Source organism: Ricinus communis, chromosome 7 (assembly GCF_019578655.1).
Source record: "Ricinus communis isolate WT05 ecotype wild-type chromosome 7, ASM1957865v1, whole genome shotgun sequence".
Taxonomy (NCBI): Eukaryota; Viridiplantae; Streptophyta; class Magnoliopsida; order Malpighiales; family Euphorbiaceae; genus Ricinus; species Ricinus communis.
Window position 1 is genome coordinate 8,286,737 of NC_063262.1, and position 23,292 is coordinate 8,310,028.

A 23,292-nucleotide genomic window follows, 5' to 3' on the forward strand; every position below is an offset into this window, starting at 1 on the left:
ATTTGAGATGAGATTTGTTTAAGTCTGAGTGTCAGGCTTACTACGGGTTTCGGTGGCCTTACGCCTACCCATTCCCTAGTGCCGGTCACGGGCCCACGGGTGGGGTCGTGACAGCTTTCTCATTTTAATTAAATTTTATATTAATTACTAAATATTTTAATTTTAATTCTTTTCTTGTTGTATTTAAACTTATTATTTACTTATTCTAATTGAATTATATCTTAAGTAATTAAGTACCTACATTTGTACACTAATTTGCTAAAATAAAAAAATCATGATAAAATTATAAAAAATTAGAGTCTGACTTTATTTGTAATTAAGAAAATATGAAATTCTTGATGCGGTATCTATATGGAGTAGCTTAGCTAGCTCTGGCGCCATATCAAGATTATTTTAAATTTTTTTAAATAGTGTTTTTAAATTGTAAAAATTTATAAAGTACATAATTAAATTGCCAAAATTAAAAAGTCATATTAAATTTATAAAATGTGCTAAAAATTATTATTATTTTTCTGTAATTAGTCTTAAAATATAAAAAGTCAATTGAACTTAAATAAAATATTTTCTCTCTATATTTAAATATTTTTTAAAATATTTTTTATTATAGAAATTATGTTCTTTAAAATAAAGAGCACACCATTCAAGATGCTCTTACAAAAAAATTTATTCATTCCAACTTAACATATTAACATGCCAACTGTATCTGTTAAAAGAAAGAAGAAGATGAAAGCAGTCAAATTTTGACTTTTTTTCAATTACTTTTCTGAGAGTGTTTGGTTCAGAGATTTGATGCAGCTGATAGTTGTTTCTCATTGGACAACTATATTAAAGCGTTTGATAAAAACTTAAGAAACAACAACTGATAGCTGATTTAATATCAATTTACTACTGATTGCAGGAGCTTTATTTTCAAATTTTTTCTTATCAGTTGATAACTGAGTTGATTCTTTTATTTATTTAGATAATATTATCCTTATTAAAACTTATAATAACTTACTGTAAGTTGAGCTTATATAATTTAATTTTTATATTTTATAATAATAATTATTATTTTAAAATTATTTTTAATAGTTAAATAAGTATAATACTTATAATTATTATATTTAAAATTAAAAATTTTTATTAGTAAAATTTAAATTTAAATTTAAATTCAGTATTTACTCACTCAGAAGCTATGGTGATATGATATATATATATATATATATATATTAAAATTATCTCCAAAATGACAAGATTGTGGAACATTATGAACTTCAATGGGAGTTCCAATCAAAAAAGAAAATCTTGCTCAAGTTAACATCTATTATAATCATCATCCTCAACTCTGTCCCAATAACCAAAACCCAAAGCCGAGTGCCCTTTGGGTTTTGGAATTGCTTGCTGTAATTTCAAATTCTGATAAGATGATTTCGTCTTCCTCTATGTTATAGCTATAAGCAGCTAGAGTCTTTCTTAAGCTCAACTTTTTATTGTGGTTGAGCAATAACTTCAGCATAAATGGTCTCTCTATGCTCAAATATTTACTCTCTACTTATTGCGAAAGACGCGTTGGCGTTTAGAATTCTAGTATTGTAGCTTCACCATTTTCTATTTTGACCACGAACGGAGTGTTTTTATCACTTTCTTTAGCCTATTGAAAATTAAAATTAAGATAATATATATTATAACTTTATTTTTATTTTAAAGTATTAAATAATTAAAAAGATTATAACTTTGATATCACTGTCATATTAAAAATAGAGAATGAAAATAGAAATTCATGTGCTTGTGAAAAGATGGAGAGCAATAAGAGTCTTTTAATGATACAGCAATGAGAGGTAACATCTTTATATAAAAATGGAGAGCAAGAATTAAAAAGGAAAGAAAAGGAAAGGCAAGATGCATTTTTAGGCCCCTAGATTTTTCATTTTTATATTATTGAGCCCTTAATTTTTATTTTATTTCATTGCGTCATTGTACTTTTATTTTTGCCTTTATTGAAGACTTAATAATCCTTAATAAAAGCAAAAGTAAAAGTATAAGGGTTCAATAGAACAATTAAAAGTCTCATGAAATATATATGAAAAGTCCTTAGTAAAACAAAAATAAAAGTGTAAAAGGCTCAATAAAATAAAATAAAAATCAAATGTTTAATAGAATAAAACATGGAAGTTCATGTGCTTAATAATAGATTTTGTTATATCATCTGTTGATGATGATAAAATAGGTACAGTTGCTGGCCTACTGGAGCAAATAAATGTCACTAGAGATACACAACTGGGTTAGTTACTTCCAATTTTCAGTTGGCATTTTTTATTTTTCAAAACCTTGATGAACAAAATAATGACGAAAGAAGAATTTTCTTATTTCTCCAATTATATGTTGTTTCCAGTGTTCATATAAGTTCATCAGAATCATTTCTGGATGGAGGCCAACCTCCTATTCTGAAAGTGAATTCAGCAGGTGGGGAATAAGTGACGCACACAAGAAGGGCTAGACACGATAAGAAAGTATTAATGGCCAAGATATAGTAGTGAAAGACGGTGGGCTGATTAGGAAAATAAAATAATAAAAAGAGAAAGAGATAGAAAATAGTTTAATTTTTAATTTATTATTAACCTTTGATACTATTATTATTATTATTTTAGTAAAATAATGTAGGGGTAAATATCTTCTTTATTATTTGGTATAAATTATAGTGAGTCTCAGTGTTAATAGAGGAGTGAATAGTGCTAATAATTTGGATTTAATTGAAATTCTTAAAAAATATTAAGAGTAAAATTGAGATAAAATGAAGCATACGAATTTAATTTTTTTTTTTTTTGCATAAATTGTTTAAGGTTCTTCCATATCTTTTACAAAAAAAAAAAAAGAAACTAGTCAAACAAATAACCATTCTGTCAGCATCCCTTTTCGAATACAGATATCGAGGAAAAAAAACTAAAAACTCTATGATGAGAGTTACTGCTTTCTCGAACATTGGGAGGCGAAGGACAGGTGAATCCGAGGCTGGGATCAAAGTTACTCCATATGGAATCAGCTTTTTGAAATCAATTCGGATCAATTGTCAGAAAAAATTAAGTTTGAGAGTTAAAATGGTAATTTTTATAAAATCATGGACTAAATCGCAAAAATCAGAACTTCTTCTTTAGAGCCAATTGGTTCTTGACCCGTCGATTTCGTTTTTCTCGAACAATTTTACGTCCAAATACAGTTTCTAGAAGGTTTTCTTAGTGATAACCACTATTTTATCAATAATTATTTTAAATTTAAATAAATAAATAAGATATTTATCGATATATTCCTAGAATTTATCTCTTTCTTTAGGGTTTCCTCTGAAACCCTACCTCTATAAATAGTAAGAGATGTATAGGGTTTCAAGAAGGAGACAAGAATTAATCTTTGATCAAGAGCAATTTTAAGAATAAAGAAACACTTAAAAAGAAAGAAAAAGAAGATAATCAAAAGAGAACACAAGAAATTGCATTATCAATCATAATCAGAATTCAAAAACTTAAGTCACTAAAGAAAAAAGGATTTTAGAAAACTGGCTACTTAAGAAAGAAAACTTTTGGAAACTTTAATATTATTTTTTTTAGAAACATGATTAGGGTTTTATCTTTAAAATTAAATTAGGATTTTAGAATATGCATATTAATTGGATTTTAAATATGATAATAAGAGATCTGATATGTTGTCAACTAGGGTTTTAGATTTACTTAGAAACATGATCATAGGATTAATATTTAGTTTTTATCAATATTATTTGGTAATTAAGTCTAAATTAAAATATGATTATTTATTTTAATAACCTAGTGTCAGTTTATGGAATTTTAGGTTTTTTTTAGCAATCTAAGTTTTTTTAGCTCCTGTACTTTTACTTTGTTAATTATTTTAGCTATTTTGTCTCATTTTAATTTCGTTTAAACATCTATACATTAAAAATTACCTATGAAGTATGGGATTTAATTGGAAAATGAGGAAGATCGAAGGAAAACTGATTGGAATGCATCCCTGGACTCTAGAGCCAATCGGCTAACTATGCTGGCTCCTATATTCTTTTGCTTTTTGGCAGTTTTAAATGTATTCTTGGCCCCTGTTCAGTTTTAGACCTTTTTTGTTATGTAATCGTAGTTGTAGGCAGATTGTAATAGCTAGAGTTTCTTTTTCATGTTAACCCAATACATGATTTCGTGATTGATTAATTAAGACGGGCCACATAGACTTAGGGCTAAAAAAACTGATCCATCATAAATTTGATAGTTTAATAGGCTAACCCATTTTAATTAGGCCTAAACCTTAAAATTCAATTAGACTAGTGGACTTTAACATGTTTAGTTAGAGTTTGAACTTAATTAGGACTCAGATCACAATGAATGGGCCTTCTCATAACAAGTAGTCCAATAGACTTAAAGGTTGAAATTAGAAGAGCATGACATGTAATTGGGTTAGAATAGATGGGCCTTATATATAATTTTATCAGTAAATTAGATTGACAATTTAATACGGGCTAGACTTGAATAAAATAGGCTAAACTTATGCGTATTGTGCGTTGTTTCGGCATGCCTGTATACAAAATGCTTGTATTTATAGGGAATATTTGGTTAAATAATAAATTTAAAGACTAATATACATAAATAAAGAAGTTGGTTTCCGGATCCATCTCTAGACTCTGTAGCTTAGGCTTCCTTACGGAATCTGAGAAAAGCCACTCATTAGTAAAAGTGTCCCTGTGATTATCCGGGTGGCGACTCTCATCTCTGCGCTAGTTTCAGTGACTACTCAGCGTATTCCCGATTAAGTTGAAAAGCCTTACAGTGCCGTAATCGCTAAAGACACTTGAGTGTGCGTCCGGAACTGCCGACCGTATAGTCAAGATCAACTTATTTGCTTACCTATGTAGGAGATAGCTAGTTATTTTAATCAAGAGCTAAGATTAAAAAAGATAATTGTACATCAGTACACCATGTGCATTGTAGAATCACTGTAATTATACATCCTAAATAACAACATACACAACAATTTGTATTTTGAGTACTTTAAAGGTAATGGAAATACCAAGAATTAAATTTTTAATGTTCTTATTATAAACTAAATATTGGACTACTAATTATCAATTAAAAGATATGACTCAAGAAGTATCACCTGGAGGGCCACTCAAAACTATAAAAAGAATAGACAAAACGCTAGATTTTGAGAGGTAAAACGCAGAATAATATCATTTATATTGTAGGTGTTTTTTTCTTTTTTGAAATGCATACTAACTTCTTTTTGAAAAATACTTAAACTCTCTTTTTCTTTTTTTTTTTTACAGTTTGTATACGATTTAACTCTATTCTCTTTTTTCTACACCTTTTCTTCATTGTCTTCTTCTTCTTATTCTGCTCAAAACTATTCTTTTTTAGTTGCTCTTTTTCTTTCTTTCTCTCTCTCTATCTGTGGTAATAGGCTGGTACGTAGGCTACTTCTTTGTCTTTTTTCACTTCATCTTAAATTTCTCCTAAATATAATAGCTACATATTAATGGTTAGATCTTATTAAGGTGAAAAGGATAAAAATGTTGAGTTGAAACTAAAAGAATTTGAGATGTTTTAATAACTTAGGGACTATGCAAATAATGTTATAAGGGTCTCGACGTTATTGTGATTTTAAAATAAATGTCAAATGAGTAGTAAGGTCAGTATTTTGTAATTAGAGAGATTAAAAGAGAGACGAAATAATAGAAATAACGATATATATGAATACGTTGGAAGAGTACTGGATTCTTCTTTTTTTGCTTTTTTATAGTTGACTATAGCCTTTCTTTACTATTTATCAAAAAAATAGTGAGTGATGTGAATCTCTTTTTATGGGTGTTTGACAAACTAATTTTATTTGAATAAATCTTTGTTGCATGTTTTAATTTGGAAGAAATTTGTGAGTTTTTGATTTGTTGATTTGTAATAAAAAATAGATGATTGCAACTAATATTTTAAAAATGCACTTAAGTTATTTGATGAATTTTCTGAATGAAATTTTTTGCTCTTAGTGATAGTCTTAATAGTTGTGGTGCTGATGGATTTGATATTATACTCGAAATATTATACATATACTATATATACAAATAGATATCAAAATATATGCATAAATACTATTTTGATATGCTAAAACTTTTATATACATTGTGCTTACATTATTGTTTCTTTTCATTTCTATGATCAGAAATATATAGTGAAGAATGAGAAGGAGGAGAATGAATTTATAGAATGATCAAAGAAAGAGTAAGTGGATCATTATATAACTAGCAAAGAAATAAGATAGCACGAAGCATTAATTTAAGACTTGTTGGCTGATAATTTAATTTATTTCATTTTTTTTTCTTGTAATGGTACTACATATATATGTGCAAATAATGAAATGACCATTTGAGTTAGCCAAGAAATTGGATTAAATGTGATTATGTTATACATTTATATGTTTGATAATATACTTATTCTAAAAAATTGGTAAACTTTTAAATAGCGGTCCAACTTATAATTGTGTAGATACCAAATGTACAAAACAGAAAGTAAATAACAATTTCAGATACCATTTATATATTATACGTATACCAAATATATATGAAACATATACCACAATCTGTGAAATATATATAATTTATTGTAACTTTTACTTGTATTTTTTATAAAGATATAAACATAGTAATATATATATATATATATATATATATATATAACATATATTAACATAAATTAAATGTATTTCATTATATTGAATGAACATTGATATTATATCTATTACTACTAAAAAAAATTTGAAATGAAAATATGTTAAACAAATTAAAATTTTAATTAAAAGTTACTTCACATATACAATTCTTTTAGAATATCTAACATATACTTAACATATAATTGACATACACATTTTATGCTTAAGATATAAAAGATAAGTGTATTGTGTACTATTTTCTAAGAGTTTACATTTTTATTTTTGATATATTTGCAATTTATATGAATTAAAATAGTTGCATATACTAAATATATACCATATATTTATTGAGCGTATATCGTTTGCTGTTCCTTTCTGCTTTCTTTAGGATAAATATTTTAAGTATACTATAAATATATGCAATAGATACTAAAATAAGTGTAATGCATATCATTTTTTGAGAGTTTACCTTTTTAATTTTCTATATTTGAAATATATATTTAATGTATTTCATATTTTATCGAATGGGTCCCATTTACTTCTACCTGTTTTTATTATATCATATCGTATGTACAAGACATTTCATAATTTCATTATAGAATAATAAAATAATTATCATAATGACTTTTTTTTAATTTTTAATAATAGTGAGTGTTATTATATATAAATCTTAACTAAATCAATCAATTAAAACTTATATTATATCTATTACTATTAAAAAAATAATTATTGAAATTAAAATATTTTAATTAAAAAATTGAAATTTTAATTAATATATATCCAAAATATACCTAACATATACTTTTTACTGTACATTTATAAAAAAAACTCTCTTTATAACATTTTTCATATTTCTTTTTAAAATAAAATTGACTTATACATAAAATAAATTATATTCTTAATAAATTCAACAATAATATAAATTCAATTTGTAACTTAATATTAATAACTCACAAAATGTTTGAAAAAAATTCTAAATTTTATAGCATATACCATTTATATATAAACGTATACCGTTTTCTGCATTTTTACAGATAACATATACTATTTTCCAGATTTTATGGTTACTTACAATTTTTAGTTGTGATATGCAAAATTCAACTCAAAACTTTTTAAACTACTATTAATATCTTGAAATGATATTGATTTATCAATTATAACTCAATATTAATCAAAACAATCGAAGATCTATCTAAAAAAAACTGAGAATGTTATTACTCGATCTATCTTTCAACGAAGAAAAATGAAAATCTTAGATATGATTATTTTCCATTTAATGATTGACTTTTGATAGGTCCAAATTGTATATAGTTATTTAATATATTTTAGAGCTTAATTGATATATTTTCTATATATAATATGGTGGAAGTATGTGTTTTTACTTCAATTAAACTTAATTGTCTATTTTCAGGTAATATTAGCTAAGAGAGCGAAATATAGAGAAAAATACTAAAAAAGAAGCTTAAATAGGACTATTGTTGTCAAAGGCCTAAGATTAAGACATGTGAACCTGCTATTTGTTGTGCTAGTTGAATTATACTAGGTCTAAGAAGGGAATTTTAATCATTTTATATAATTATTAGGATTTATATTAAGAGTTATTGTGGAGTAATATTCGGTGGATATTGAGACGCCTATAGTCTTATCTATTAAATAGGCTTTTATTGGGTATACTTATCTTTAAGGAGGCTTATGTTGAGGAGGACTCTACTTTATATATATCTCTATAAATCTAGTTTTAAAGAAAGGATGAGAGGTTTCTCCTATCTGCTCTCTGCTACATCTCCACCTGTCTCTATCCATCATTCTTTTATCTACAATTCTCTATAGCTCATCTTTCACAAATACTTAGTTTACTTTTTCATTATTCTTTTAAGATGTAAGAAGCTTTTCAAGAAGTGAAGAGTGAGGACCAATCATCTTTCTACTTGAAGAATTCTGGATTTTAAGAGAGCTTTTATTTTATTATTTTTATATTTTTCTATTTAATACAATGATCATTGTGTTAAATATGTTAGGCTAGTTTTCATAAGTATTTAGTTTAACATTTTTACTTTTGGATGAACCTTATTATTTATTGATTTAATAAGTGATTTTTTTACCTTCATAATCTTTATTAGTTATAGTTATTATTATTAGTTAACCATCATATTAATTTAACAATAGTACTTGTTATGAAAAAATATAGGTTGAATGTATTAGAGACACCATCTTTGCTTCAATCTATGTTGGTAGAAGAAACTTCAGCTGCATCATTAGTTTGAGTGGCTAAAGGAAAAGGTACATCACCATCTCATTCATTAGATCTAGACTTAAGGTAAAACAAGGATTTACTATGTACTTGGCTAGGCTAAATACTATTTTCATCATATAGTTTTAAATCATAAGCATTTGCATTGCATATTTATTTATTGTTTAGTTACTTTTATTTATAAATATCATATTCTCTCAAAACACTGGTTTAAAGTGTTTAGATTTACTTTTATATTTTTGTGTTGATAACTAGTATATATAATTAATGGTCTCATAGTTTCTTGAGAGATCGACCTCGAGGTGAATTTACAGTTTTACTATAGAAATAGTTGTGCACTTGCGAGTACTAACTTAGACACATCAAGTTTTTAGCATCGTTGTTAGGAAATTGTTTTCAAATTTTATTATATTGATTGATTTTTAAAATTGTCTTGTGTTTGTTTGTTTGTTTTATGTTTTGTGCTTTGTTTATGTTTTTTTTTTGTTCTTAATTTTTTTTTTATATTTTTAAATTTGTAATTTCCTTTTGTTTTGTATGCCTAGTAGGAAAAAACTAGAAGAAGAATCAAAAGAAGAAGTTGATATCATGACAAACCCACCAATAGAAATAGGAGTTGAAAGGCAAAAGACTATGAAAGATTATGTACGACTTTTAATTGGTAACACTACTTCATGCATAGTTCTAGATGATAGATCTAAAAATTATGAATTTAAGAACGTATATTTTTATATGCTTCCTTCATTTTATGGTATGCCTAGTGAAGATGCATTGACATTTTTTAGAGAATTTTATGCTACAGTTCATATTTTTTCATTATCTGGATTAAATGAAGATCAATTGAGAATGAGGTGTTTCTCTTATTCACTAGAAGAAAAAGTAAAGGCTTGGTTAATGACCTTGCCTTCAAATTCTTTGAGAACTTAGGATGAAATTTATTAAAAGTTTATCAGTAGGTTTTACTCACATCAAAACACCAAAGAATTAAGAGCTGAAATTTCTATTTTTTATCAAAAGGATACTAAATCCTTTCGTAAAGCATGAGATCGCTTCAAATTAATTTTATTGCAATTCCCACACTATGGATACCTACTCCCAGTAACTAACTAATCATTTTATGATGGGTTAGCATAACAAAATCAATGCATGGTTGATAATACAACTGGGGGTGCTATGTTAGAAAAGACTACTGATGAGGTTTATGACATCTTTAAAATGTTAAGAGTCAATTCTCAACAAAAGAGTGTGAGGATAAAAAGAGCAGGAGTCAATGAAGTAGAAGCTAGTAGTGAGATGGCCATGCAATTGGCTGAATGGTCTAAGCAAGTTAAGATGCTTGCTTCAACCAAAAATGTACCGAGTAATGAGATTTGTGGTATTTGTAATATTTATGGTCATTGTGCTAATATTTTTCATCTTTTGATAATTATTGTAGAAATATATATCACTAAAAAAATTTGATGGACTCTTACCAACCCAGGTAACATATAAATCACCCTTATTTCAATACATATAATCCATGTTGGAGGAATTATCCAAATTTTTCTTGGAGATACAATGACCAAAACCGACCATAAATATTAAGAAACTCAAATCAACCTCATTATCAAAACCAATATTCTCAACTCCAATCATTCATTTGAAGATCAAGAACAAACCTTTCAATCTAATGAGTAAAAGAAGCTAAGTTTGGAAGAAACATTTCAATTATTTATGATGGTTTCTCATGATAGGATGAAGAGGAATGAGAAAAAAGACAGATTCCATTGAGGCTTCAACGAATCATTTAGAAGTTCAAATAGGATAAATTGTTAAAGCTTTTTAAGTGCTCAAGAAAGAGAAACTATCAAGTTGACCTGAACAAGCCAATGTTATAAATGTTATTAACAAATGTGAGGTTGTTGATAATAAAATTGATATGAAAACTAAAAAAAGATTCTTCTTCTTATGTAGGTACATTTAAAGATGATGGATTAGTAAAAGTAAAAATCAATGAAGAAAGTATGCAAAAGAAAAAAGAGTAGAGCCTAATCTTAGGCTTGAGAAGAAAGAAAAGGAAGCATTTTCTAGACCTGGATTCCATAAGGCATCTCAGCCTTATAAGCTACCTATTCCTTCTCCTAACCGATTCAAGGACAATAAACAATTTATGAAAATATTAAGATGCTCTCTAAAGTCAATACTAATTTACCTTTGTTGGATGTTATAAAGAATAAGCCAACTTATGTAAAAAATTTTAAAGAGTTGAACACCAACGAAGGCGATATGCGAACAATAAAAAAGTACAAATAGTAAGTATAGTACTTCAACATTAGTTGCCTCGTAAAATGAAGGATCATGGTAGCTCACCATTGATATTACAATTGGTGAAAAAATAGTTACAAAAGCCATGTTAGATTTGGGGGTAAGCATCAACTTGATGCCTTATTCGATATATGAATAATTTAGCTTGGGAGAGTTGAAGCCCACCATCATGTCTCTACAAATTGCAGATAGATCAATAAAATATCCTAAAAATACTGTAAAAGACTTGCTAGTTCAAGTAGGTAAGTTAATAATCCTTGTTGATTTTGTAGTGCCTGATATGGAAAACACATCAGCAAGGGGTAAGGAGTAAACTACACTTTTTGGTAGATCTTTCATGGCAACTATTAGAACTGTAATTAATATGTATAATGGAAAACTTACCATGATAGTTTTAGGAGAAACTGTTGAATTTAAAGTGTTTAATTCTTTAACTTTATCTCATAAATTTACTATCAATGAGTATTCATATGTTGATTGTTTAGATTCTCTTGTTTATGACAAAGTATGATAATATTCTATTCTTAATTGATAAGAGCTTTTGTGACATTTTAAATATTCGCATTAAAAATATAAAGCCATACTTGAAATGAATGGCTTATGACCAAGAGGCGGAGTGCATGGATGTACAACCACCATGAGTATAATGAGAAATGTCTAGATATAGCCAATAAACTTAGCAATTTTATTTTATTTTTATGCATTTAAGTTATTTTATTTTTATTTTTTTAGTGTTTTATATTTACTATGTAGGCATGTGAAGGAAAAGTGAGCATTCCTACATTCTATGATTCTCAAAGAGCAATATTTATCTATGTGGTAATATGTCAATTTTTCTTAATGTTACACTTTCATATTTAATTGATCGTATGTTATTATATTGATATTGTATGCTTAATATGTTTTGAATATTCAGTGATTATTAAAAAAATATTAAATTGAGAGTTATTTAATTCTAGGTATGTTTCATTTCCTTGTAGGGTTAGGAATTAATTTTTCTTTTAATATGTTTTTCATTAGTTAGGAATTAGATATTTTTTTTTAATTTTAGTGATTTTCTTAATTTAAAATTTTTATTTTATTCGATTTTTAGTTTAAAATGTCAATTTTTTACTTTTAGTTATTTAAGTATTTACAATTTTTAAATTATTTTATTTAAATTTATGTCTTTCATTAATTACTTGTCTTTAGAGTATATAAAAGTTAAATACAAATGTTAAAAAGAATTAAAAACAAAAATCGCGAGAGCCAAGTTGCGGCAACGTAAAGTCGCACAGGCCCGTAGTAGAATCAATGGCAGCAGTGTAATACCCACAAATAAAAAGATTAAAAATAAAAAATATATAAAAATAAAAGAAAACTTTTTTTCTCTTCTTTCTCTCTTCCTCTCCCCATCCCTCACCTCCGTCACCTCCCTTTCTTTTTTTCTTTCATCGCCTGCACCTCCTTCCAACTGTCGGAAGCTTCTCCTTTTTCTTCCCTTTCCTTAGCAGCGCCACCTTTTCCTTCCTCCCGGCTCGCTACCGACATCAAGCATGGGAAAGAGGAGTTGCCATCGCTGAAACAACCTCTTGTCGCCGTTCTTTCGCTCACCCGACGCTAGAAACGAGCTCCCCGCTGTCGAAAACTCCCGAGCCGAGCTTACCAGCCGCGTCATCCCTGATGGGTAGCAGTGTGCAGTCTCGCTGGAGTCGAGACTTTCCGGCCTCGATTCATTGGCTTCCGGCGAGTTTTCGGCAAAAGTAGTTACATTTTCGGACTCCCCGCAACTCAAGCTTCACGTAGGCGGTTGCGGATTCGAAATCCACCATTGGTAGTACCGACTTTCAGACCCGGTGTTTTCGAGATGCACATAATTTCGGTATCATTTTGTGTGGACCTTAAAAATTATTTTATAATTTTAAAAAATATTGTTGCTATTAATTATCAAATAGAAATAATTTAATTTAATTAGATTTAATTAATTAGGACTTAGATATAAATATTGCAAATTAATTAGTATGATTAATTATTGTTCTTTGTGGTAGATGTTGTTGTGTTTAATTAGTTTAAATACCAGAAAAGTTTTGTGTGGGTTGGTTGTGAAATAAATATTAATGACGGAGCGTCTGCAATTAATTGTGATCTATGGTGTGTTGCGGAGTCGGGAAAAAATAATACAGTTTTGGTGGCCCGATTCCGTTAATTAATTACAAAATATTTAAAGTGTTTCTAGCAGGTTCTAGACCAATTATACAGGGGTAAACGTCTATATTTTAGAGGAGGTTCTTCTGAACTTTCGGTAGAATTTTTGAGTTTGAATTTCTTAGGCAGTCCTAAATTTCTTAGGCAGTGTAATCTAGTAGTCTAGGTTTAGAAAAAATGAAAAATATCTTATTAACTGAGTATTATCATGAATAGATCATCCGTCTGTCCAGCTAGCTCCACCTGAGGCACAGGAGCAGACTGCAGAGCGCAATATAATCAACTGTATCTTTGTCATATCAAATTAAATGCGATGTTAATTGATTAATAATTATTATGATTATTATTATCATTATTATGAGTAATCTTATTTGATTGATAATGATTACGAATATTATTAGCATTATTATTAGTAAATTTATTTTCATTATTATCGATATTATTATTACAATTATTACTGTTATTTTTGCTATCACATTTATTGTTATTTTATCATTTTTATTATTATTACACATAAATTGCATGTTTACTACACTCAAAGCTATTAAACTTTAATTCTTAATATGTTATTGAATAATTTATGTTTGCTTATGATTTATACTATTTATAATTATTATTGATGTTATGATTGTAACTTTGGGATGACGCGGTAGTATAAGATGCCACCTGATGGATTGTATCAAGAATGGGTGTGCATCGGTATTAATCAGAGACAGGTAGTAAATATTATTTTTGAGATTTGCCCTGGTCGAGTACAACTATCTCGACTGTAGGAATCTGACTGCCGAAGGAAAGGTCCCTGGTCGAGCGTTGTTCTCTAGGCGCCGGCTTTATTGGGAAGCAAGTGACCATGCACATTATCTTAGAATTTAATTTTTCTAGTTTATGTAGGATAGTTTATTATTTTCAATTCTTTATTTCTTTATTTTTTTATAATTTTCAATAATGTGTGTTCAAAAGTGTGCTTCTAAGGTTGGATTAATAAAGATTGGAATTCAAGTTCATGGCTTTTTATGCATCGCTAAAATCCAAGGGAGTGTTCAATCTTTTTCCGACCTTCTTATTCTTTATTTTTATATTTATAATGACATTGAGAACAATATCAAATTTAAGTGTAGGGGTGAAAAATAGAATATTTCTTCAAATAAATTTTATATGCCATGAGAATTAGCAACTTTGGTTAATTTTTACAAAATTTTAAATTTTTCAACTCAATTTTTTTTATTATTCTATATAAGAGTCAATGAAAGAATGCTATTATGCCAAGTTTTTTGAACTTTTGAGTTAGTTTTTAACATATATATGTGAGTTCATGAGTTTATTTGCACTTAAATGGTCAAGTACCCATTCTTTGCATATGGACATGATCAGTAGTTTGGCAAGTTTGGGTTGGATATAATTAGAAGTGTATGATTTAGATTATTATTTCTTTGTTATTAAATTGGCTTGCCTTAGTTTTGTGAGATATGATATAGGTAAAAAAAAAAAGAAGAAAAAGAAGCTCTAAGTAATATATTCTACTATGCTAATTGTAGTTGTTTAGTAACCAGAAATCTTAATGACCAATGTTGATTTTCGCGTAAAAAAGCAATTGAGATTATGTGTATGCAAAGCATCTTGATGTTTTGTTAAGTAACTAGGTGCATTCATTCTTCATATTTGTATTTATATAAAAAGGCATAACATCTCAAGAAAGAAAGTGATCCCCTAAGTATCAAAGATTAAACTCAAAAGGGGTAAGGAAAAAGAAAAGAAGGTTTTGCCTTTTGAATAGGATATTGATGATTTAGATTATGGATCAGAGTTATATCCTTTGAAAATGAGTTAGACTATTTTTTGTGGAATAGGTGTAAAGGATTGGATGCTTGAATCTTTTGATTAACAATAATTGAGTTTACATTTTTAAGAGAATTTTGATCATTTAAGTTGTTCTTGGATTGACACGATCTTTGTATTAGTAAGATTTTTTGAGTAATATCTTTAAGTTAAGTATAAATGTTCTTCATTGTTTTCGCAAAGATTAATTCCTAAGTTGCTATTTACTTGAGGACAAGTAAAAGTTTTAATGTGGAGTATTTGATGGTCCAAATTATATATAGTATTTAAGATATTTTAGAATTTTAATGATAATTTTCTATATATCATATGATGGGAATATGTACTTTTACCTTACTTAAGCTTAATTGTCTATTTTCAAGTAATATTAGCCAAGAGAGAAAAATATGGAGAAAAATATTCAAAAAGATCTTAAATAGGATGGTTGCTGTCAAAGGCCCAAGATTTAGACATGTGGACCTGCTAGCCGAATTATACAAGACCCAAGAGGGGCATTTTATTCGTTTTGTATAATTATTAGAATTTATTCTAAGAGTTACTGTGGAATAATATTTGATGGAGATAAGGATACCTATAGTCTTATCTATTAGATAGACTTATATTTGATATATTTTTCTATTAAGGAGTCTTATTTGGATGAGGACTATACTCTATATATATCTCTATAAGCCTAGTTCTAAAGAGAGGAGGAGAGAGGTCTCTCCTATCTGCTCTCTGATACATCTCTAACTATATTTGTCCACCATTCTTTTATCTACAATTCTCTACAGCTCATTTTCCACAAGCACTTAGTTTAGTTTTTTATTGTTTTTTTAATATCTAAGAAGCTTTTCAAGAAATGGAGAGTGAGGACCAATCATCTTCCTACATGAAGAATTCTAGATTTCAAGAGAGCTTTTATTTTATTGTTTTTATGTTCATTCTATTTAATACCTTATAAGTACATATTATGTATATTTATTTAAGGTGTTTTAATAAGTTATTGATATGTTTTATATACATCATATGTAGAAAGATGTCCTTATTACCTCACTTTAACCTTATTATCTAATTTTAGGTATTAATAGCAAAAAATGGAGAATATGAGCTAAATATATATAAATGGGCTTAAAGTGGATTGTCGCTGCCGCAACTCAGAATAGAGATGTATGGACTACTAATTTCATAGGCCTAGCCAAAAATACAAGGTCCACAAGGGGAAATTAATTAGTTATTATGTAATTATAGATAATTACTTTTAAGTTGTTTATTTTATTTAGGTTAAAAGTTAAGAAGATAACTATAGAAGTGTTGTACTTAGAGAAAGACTCTGAAAAAGGATTCTCTACAAGTAGTGGAGATCAGTTAAACAAGGGAGAGCTCAGTCTGCGCTTTTATATCATTCTTGTCTTTGTAATTTCTCAACAGTTCATCTTCTACAAACACTTTAGTTAGTTTTTGCATTACTCTTTGGATATCTAAGAAACTTTTCAAGAAGTGGAAAGTGAAGATCCATCATCTTCATACCTTAAAGAAATTCTGAATTTTGAGGAAGTTTTAATTTTTAGCTTTATTTTTATGTCTTTCAATTTAATTACACTGATCGTTGGATTAAATATGTTAGACTAATTTCCATATGTGTTTTACTTTAACTCTTTACTTATGTATGAACCTTATTTATTTATAAGTTTAATGAATAATTTTCTTATCTTCATAACTCTATAAGTTTCATCTATTATTGTTAGTTGACCATCATATCAATTTAATAACAATATTTGTTATGAAAATCTTTAGGTTAAATATATTAGAAACACCATCTTTACATTTGCGAGTACTAAGTTTGAGACATCAAGTTTTTGAAGTCGTTGCCGGGAAACTGTGGCAATATTATATTTGATTAATTATCAAGTTTTATTTCTTGTGTTTATATGTGTTGTTTGTTTATGTATTTTTATTTTATTTTTAAATTTTGTTTTAAAGTTTTTTTTATATCTGAGATTTTTCTTTTGTTTTTAAATGCCTAGTAGAAAAACAAGATCAGGTGATTTATCAACTCAAAATCTCTACAACTTGAGATTAGTTGTTAACAAGGCAGAAGAAGATCAAGAAGTAGAGAGTGAGTTTGTAATTCTAAAAGAAGAAGAAGAACTTGAAGATAAGCTAGAAGAAGGATTTGAAGAAGAGGTTCAAATAATGGCTAACGAACAAAGACAAGTAGCAACTGAAAGACAAATTGCTATGAAGGATTATGCTCGGCTTATAATTGGTAACACTGTTTCATACATAGTTCTAGGTGATGCATCTAGAAAATACGAACTTAAGAATATCCATTTTAATATACTTCCGTCATTCTATTATATACCTAGTGAAGATGCATTGACATTTATTACAGAATTTTATGTGATAGTTTGTATATTTCCATTATCTGGATTAAATGAGGATTAATTAAGGATGATATATTTTCCTTACTCGTTAAAAGAAAAAACGAAGGCTTGGTTAATGACCTTGCCTCCTAATTCTTTGAGAACTTGGGATGAAGTATATAAAAAATTTATGAGTAAATTTTACTCGCATAAAAAGCCAAATAATTAAGGGCTGAACTTTTCAACTTTTATTAAAAGGATACAGAATCCTTTCATGAAGCATGTGATCGCCTCAAGTCACTTTTATTACAATATCCACACTATGGATACCCATTTCCTATAACTAACCAATGATTCTATAATGGTTTAACTCAACAATATAAATGTATGGTTGATAATGCAACTTGAGGTGCTATGTTAGAAAAAATTACTAATAAGGTTTATGATATCTTTGAGATGTTATGAGCCAATTCACAATAAAAGAGTATGAGAACAAAAAGAGTAGGAGTGAATGAAGTTGTGTCCAATAATGAGATGACTATGCAAATAGCTGAATTAACTAAACAAGTTAAAATATTTGCCTCAATTAAGAATGTACCAAACAATGAGGTTTGTGATATATGTGGTGTTTATAGTCATGGTGCTAATATTTACTCATCTTATGAGAATTATGTAGAAAATGATTATGAATAGGTTAACTTGATGGAATCTTATCAGCCTAGGCAACCTAGGAATAACACATATTCTAATATCTACAATCCAGGTTGGAGGAACCATCCAAATTTTTTCTGGAGAAATAATGATCAAAACCCACAACAGTTATTGAAAAACCAAAATCAGCCCCAATATCAAAACCAAGAGTCTTAATATCTAAAAAATCAAAATCCTCCATTTCAAAATTAAGGACAAGCTCCTCAAAGAAAACCAAGTTTAGAGAAAACACTCCAATCTTTTATGACAGCTACCGATGATAGAATGGAGGAATAAAAAGAAAACTGATTTCATTGAAGCTTCATTGAAGCAATTGGAAACTCAAATTGGGCAAATTGCTGAAGCTGTATAAGAACACAAGAAAGGAAAATTACCAAGTTAACCTGAGCAAGTCAAAACTATCACTATTCTAAAGGATGGTGAGTTATTTGATAATAATATTGAAACCATAATTGATAAAGATTCTTCTTATGCAGGTACATTAAAAAAAGATGGATTAGTTGATGTAGAAATAATTCAAGAGGGTATACAAAAATAAGAAAGAGTAGAGCCCAATCTTGGGCAAAAGAAGAAAGATAAGGAGATGTTTTCAGGACTTGAGTTCCATAAGGCAGCTAAGCCTTCTAAGCCTTATATTGCATTTCCTAACAAATTGAAACAAAGCAAACATGATAAATAATTCTCTGAAATCTTTTATATGCTTTCTAAAGTTAACATTAATTTGCCTTTGTTGGATATTATTAGAAGTATGCATGTTTATGCCAAGTTCTTCAAAGTGCTTAAATCCAACAAAAGGAGATATGAGATCAATGAGAAAGTCATAGTCTCTCAAACAGTATGTGTTGTTCTTCAACAACAATTAGACCCTAAGATGAAGGTTCCTAAGAGCTTCATTGTTGATATTACAATGAGGGATAAGAAATTTGTTAAAGCCATGTTGGATTTGAGAGCAAGCATCAACTTGATGTCATATTCAATATATGTACAACTTGGCTTAGGAGAATTGAAACCAACCACCATGTCTTTACAACTAGCTGATAGATCAATTAAGTATGCAAGAGACGTAGTGGAGGATTTTGTTGATTCAGTAGGTAAACTGATAATCCCTGTTGACTTTGTGGTTTTTGATATGAAAAATACACCAACAACGATAAGGAGCAAACAATACTCCTTGGTAGACCTTTTATGGCAACTACCAAAACAGTTATTGATGTACACAATGGAAAGCTGACTATGACAATCGTGGGAGAGACTGTAGAATTTAAAGTGTTTAATTCCCTAACTCTATCTCCTAGCACTTCAATTGATGAATGTTTATGAGTTGATTGCTTGAATTATTTTATATATGAAACATACTTACAAGATAGGGATGATAAGTTAGAAGTTGTATTAACATTGGGAAAAATAAAAGAAAACTTAGATGAGGAAGACTTAGATTTTCATGATAAGTTAGATAAAGCTATTCCAATGTCACTTAATGAAATCACTATTTGAACTTTTAGATTCTCCCATTGAAAATCAAATAGAAATTATTAATGAACCACCTAAATTTGAGCTTAAGGAGTTATCTAACAAACTTAAATATGTCTTCTTAGGAGAGGAAAATACATACACAGTAATTGTAGCTTCTGATCTTTGCCCTTCAAAAGAAAAGGCAACTAGTAAAGAGTTAAGGAGACTTAAGAAAGCCATTGGATAGGAAATTTCTAACATTAAGAGTATTAGTCCAACTATGTGTATGCATACAATAATTTTTGAAGACAATGCCAAATTTGTTAGAGATACTCAAAAAAGGCTTAATCCTGACATGAAAAAGATGGTGAAAAGAAAGTCCAAAAATATTAGATGAGGATATTATATACGCAATGGTTGATAGTAATTGGGTAAGCTCTATACATGTAGTGCCTAAAAAGTCAGGTATTACAGTCGTTAAGAATGAAAAGAGGGAATTAATTCTCAAAAGAATGACTACAGGATGAAGAATGTGTATTGACTATAGAAAGCTAAATACTACAACAAAGAATGATCATTTTCTCCTTCCTTTTATTGATCAAATTTTTGAACGTTTAGGAGAACATGGATTTTACTATTTTCTTGATGGATTTTCAGGCTATTATCAGGTACCCATTGCACCTAAGGATCAAAAGAAGACAAATTTCATATGTCCTTTTGGAACTTTTACGTTTAGAAGGATGCCATTTGGACTTTGCAACGCACTTACAATATTTCAGAGATGTATGCTTTCTATTTTCTCTTATATGTTAGAAGACTGCATTGAGGAATTTATGGATGATTTTTCAGTTTTTGGCTCCTCATTTGATACATGTCCAAGTAATTTAACTCGTGTACTTGAAAAATGCATTGAGTGTAATTTGACTTTGAGTTGGAAAAAGAGCCATTTTATGGTTAAACATGGTATTGTGCTAGGATATGTGGTTTCTAGTAAAGGTATCGAAGTTGACAAGGTAAAGAATATTTAATTGCTAAGTTGCCCCTGCCTACTTCAGTAAAGGGCATTAAAATTTTTCTTGGTCATGCATGATTTTCTAGGCGTTTTATTAAAGAATTTTCTAAAATTGCTTGCCCTTTAACTCAGTTAATGGCTAAGGACGTTAACTTTATTTTTGACGATGCATGCCTTTCTGCTTTTAATACTTTGAAAGAAAAGTTGACTAATGCACCTATTAGTATGACACCTGATTGGTCTCTTTTCTTTGAAATCATGTGTAATGCATTTGATTATGCCCAAATAAAAGTAGTTTTAAGCCAAAGAGTTGATAAAGCTTTACATGTCATATACTATGCTAGTAAAACTCTTGATGATGCCAAAATGAATTATTCAATAATTGAAAAAGAATTTCTAACTGTTGTGTTTTGATTAGACAAATTTAGATCCTACTTGGTGGGATCTAAAGTCATTGTGCATTCAGATCATACAAGTTTGAGATTTCTTTTAATTAAGCCTAATGTTAAACCACGACTTATTAGATGGGTGCTATTGTTGTAAGAATTTGATATAGAAATAAAAGATTAAAAGGGTAGTGAAAACGTGGTTGTTGATCACCTTTCTAGGTTGATTTTCAATTTTGATAATCTTGGTTCTAAAAAAGTAATTAATGAGACCTTTTTCCCATGAACAACTTGTTTATTATGAATCGTGAGCCTTGGTATTCTGGCATTGTCAATTACTTGGCTTGTGGTATCATGAGACCTGATTTAACATGGCAAGAAAAGAAAAGATTTTTATCTATTTGTAGGCATTATTATTGGAATGACCCCTATTTTTTTAAACATTGTTCAGACCAAATGATTAGACAATGTGTTCCTCAGGATGAGCAACAAAGCATTATTATTTTCTGCCATGAGATGCATTGTGGAGGTTATGTTGGTGGTAAGAAAGGAGCCTACAAGATTCTTCAATTAAATTTTTTTGGCCTTCATTATTTAAAGATGCTCATGTATTTTGTGATAAATGTAATAGATACTAAAGAAGTGGGAATATTAATAAAATGAACGAAATACCTCAAATTTTTAATTTTGTGGTTGAATTGTTTGATGTGTGGGGCACTGATTTTATAGGACTTTTTCCACCGTCTCATGGTTATAGGGCTGAGCACGGATCTGTCTAATTCGGTTATCTATAAATCACCAGTACTATAACAAAACTCAGTTCTTTTAAAATTGAAGGTACTAGTATCGTACCAAATATAAATGGATCTGTACCGTATTGTACCAATTTTTATAGTTAAATACAGTTCGGTTCGGTGCTATTTTCGATTCTAAAAAATTTAAAAAACACAACTTTAAATCTCATATTTAATTAATATATTTAGAAAAAATACGATTACCAACCTAAAGAAAGTAGCATGAAATCTGAATTAAAATTACAATCACATTCTTGAACAATCTGTTTTGTAATTCAGTCACTTATAAGAATAATAATTCGTTCAATGTTCAAATACAAATCATTAAAATATATGTTACTGCTAACATAAAAATATTTTGTGGATGGTAATCATTAAAACAAATAAATTTACAAACTTTATGTAGCACTAAAATACAAGTCTAAAACATTATAGATGCGGCGGTAGCTGTTGTAGTATGTGGTAAGTAAAAAAAAGATATTAAGGTTTGAGTTAGTAGATAGTAAATTACAAATTTAGTATTGTAGTATGTACACATTATATGATATATTAATATAAATAATTTATATTTTTTTATAGAGTATTAAGTATATTATAATATTATAATTATTTTTAATAGGTATTATTTTTATATAAAAATAATTATTATAAATATAGCTAAAAGATTTTGCTAGAAAATCCAAATAAACAGGCAAAAATAGTGAAATTCGACAATCCAACAAATATAAACACAATTTGAAGAAACAGAAACAAAACTCATACATACCCAAAATACTAAATTTTGTGTATGTATTAAAGAAACAACACTTCTAAATTTTTGTTTCCTACAGGTAAGAACACTTCTCTATTTTTACTTTTATTTTTATTTCTAATTTGCCTTTAAATTTTATTTTTATTTCTAAATTTTAATGTTTTATGTTGTTTCTTTAATATTATCTACGAGTATTTATATAGATAAAAAACGTGATACAAAAGAGGGTTTTTTTTTTCCTTCTCTTATTTTTTAGTGCATGAGAAGTATACAAAGAAGAGTTTTAGATGAAAAGTAAATATCTTTTTGTTTATTGTCAATCATTAAATACTAAACAAAATTGACTCTTTTTTATGTTCTTTCCTTTTCTTCTTATATGAAGAAAATAAAATTATTTTTTCTTATTTCGATAATAATTGCTTGAATTTTTTAAAATAATAAATATAAAATAATTTTTTATAGAGTATAAAGTATTTTATAATATTATATTTATTTTTAATAGGTATTATTTATATAATATAAATAATTATTAATAAATATATGTAAAAAATTCGATTCTACGGTTTGGTCTAGATCAGTACAAGACGGATCGGTTATGGTACG

At 28.1% G+C, this 23,292-nt stretch overlaps 1 protein-coding gene and 1 non-coding gene across 2 annotated transcripts; one reads left to right on the forward strand and one right to left on the reverse strand.

Annotated features, from left to right (window-relative positions):
* Window positions 1–9,898: 9,898 nt before the first annotated feature.
* On the reverse strand, window positions 9,899–10,006 carry LOC112536407. Its single transcript, XR_003080436.1, has one exon. It is a non-coding gene; the product is annotated as a small nucleolar RNA R71 (small nucleolar RNA).
* A 7,230-nt stretch (window positions 10,007–17,236) lies between these two features.
* Window positions 17,237–19,993, forward strand: LOC107262058. The gene is made up of 3 exons (XM_015725428.2): window positions 17,237–17,513; window positions 19,005–19,385; window positions 19,797–19,993. Exons 1-3 carry the CDS (start codon window positions 17,237–17,239, stop codon window positions 19,991–19,993), a joined length of 855 nt encoding a protein of 284 aa, XP_015580914.2.
* Window positions 19,994–23,292: the final 3,299 nt, after the last annotated feature.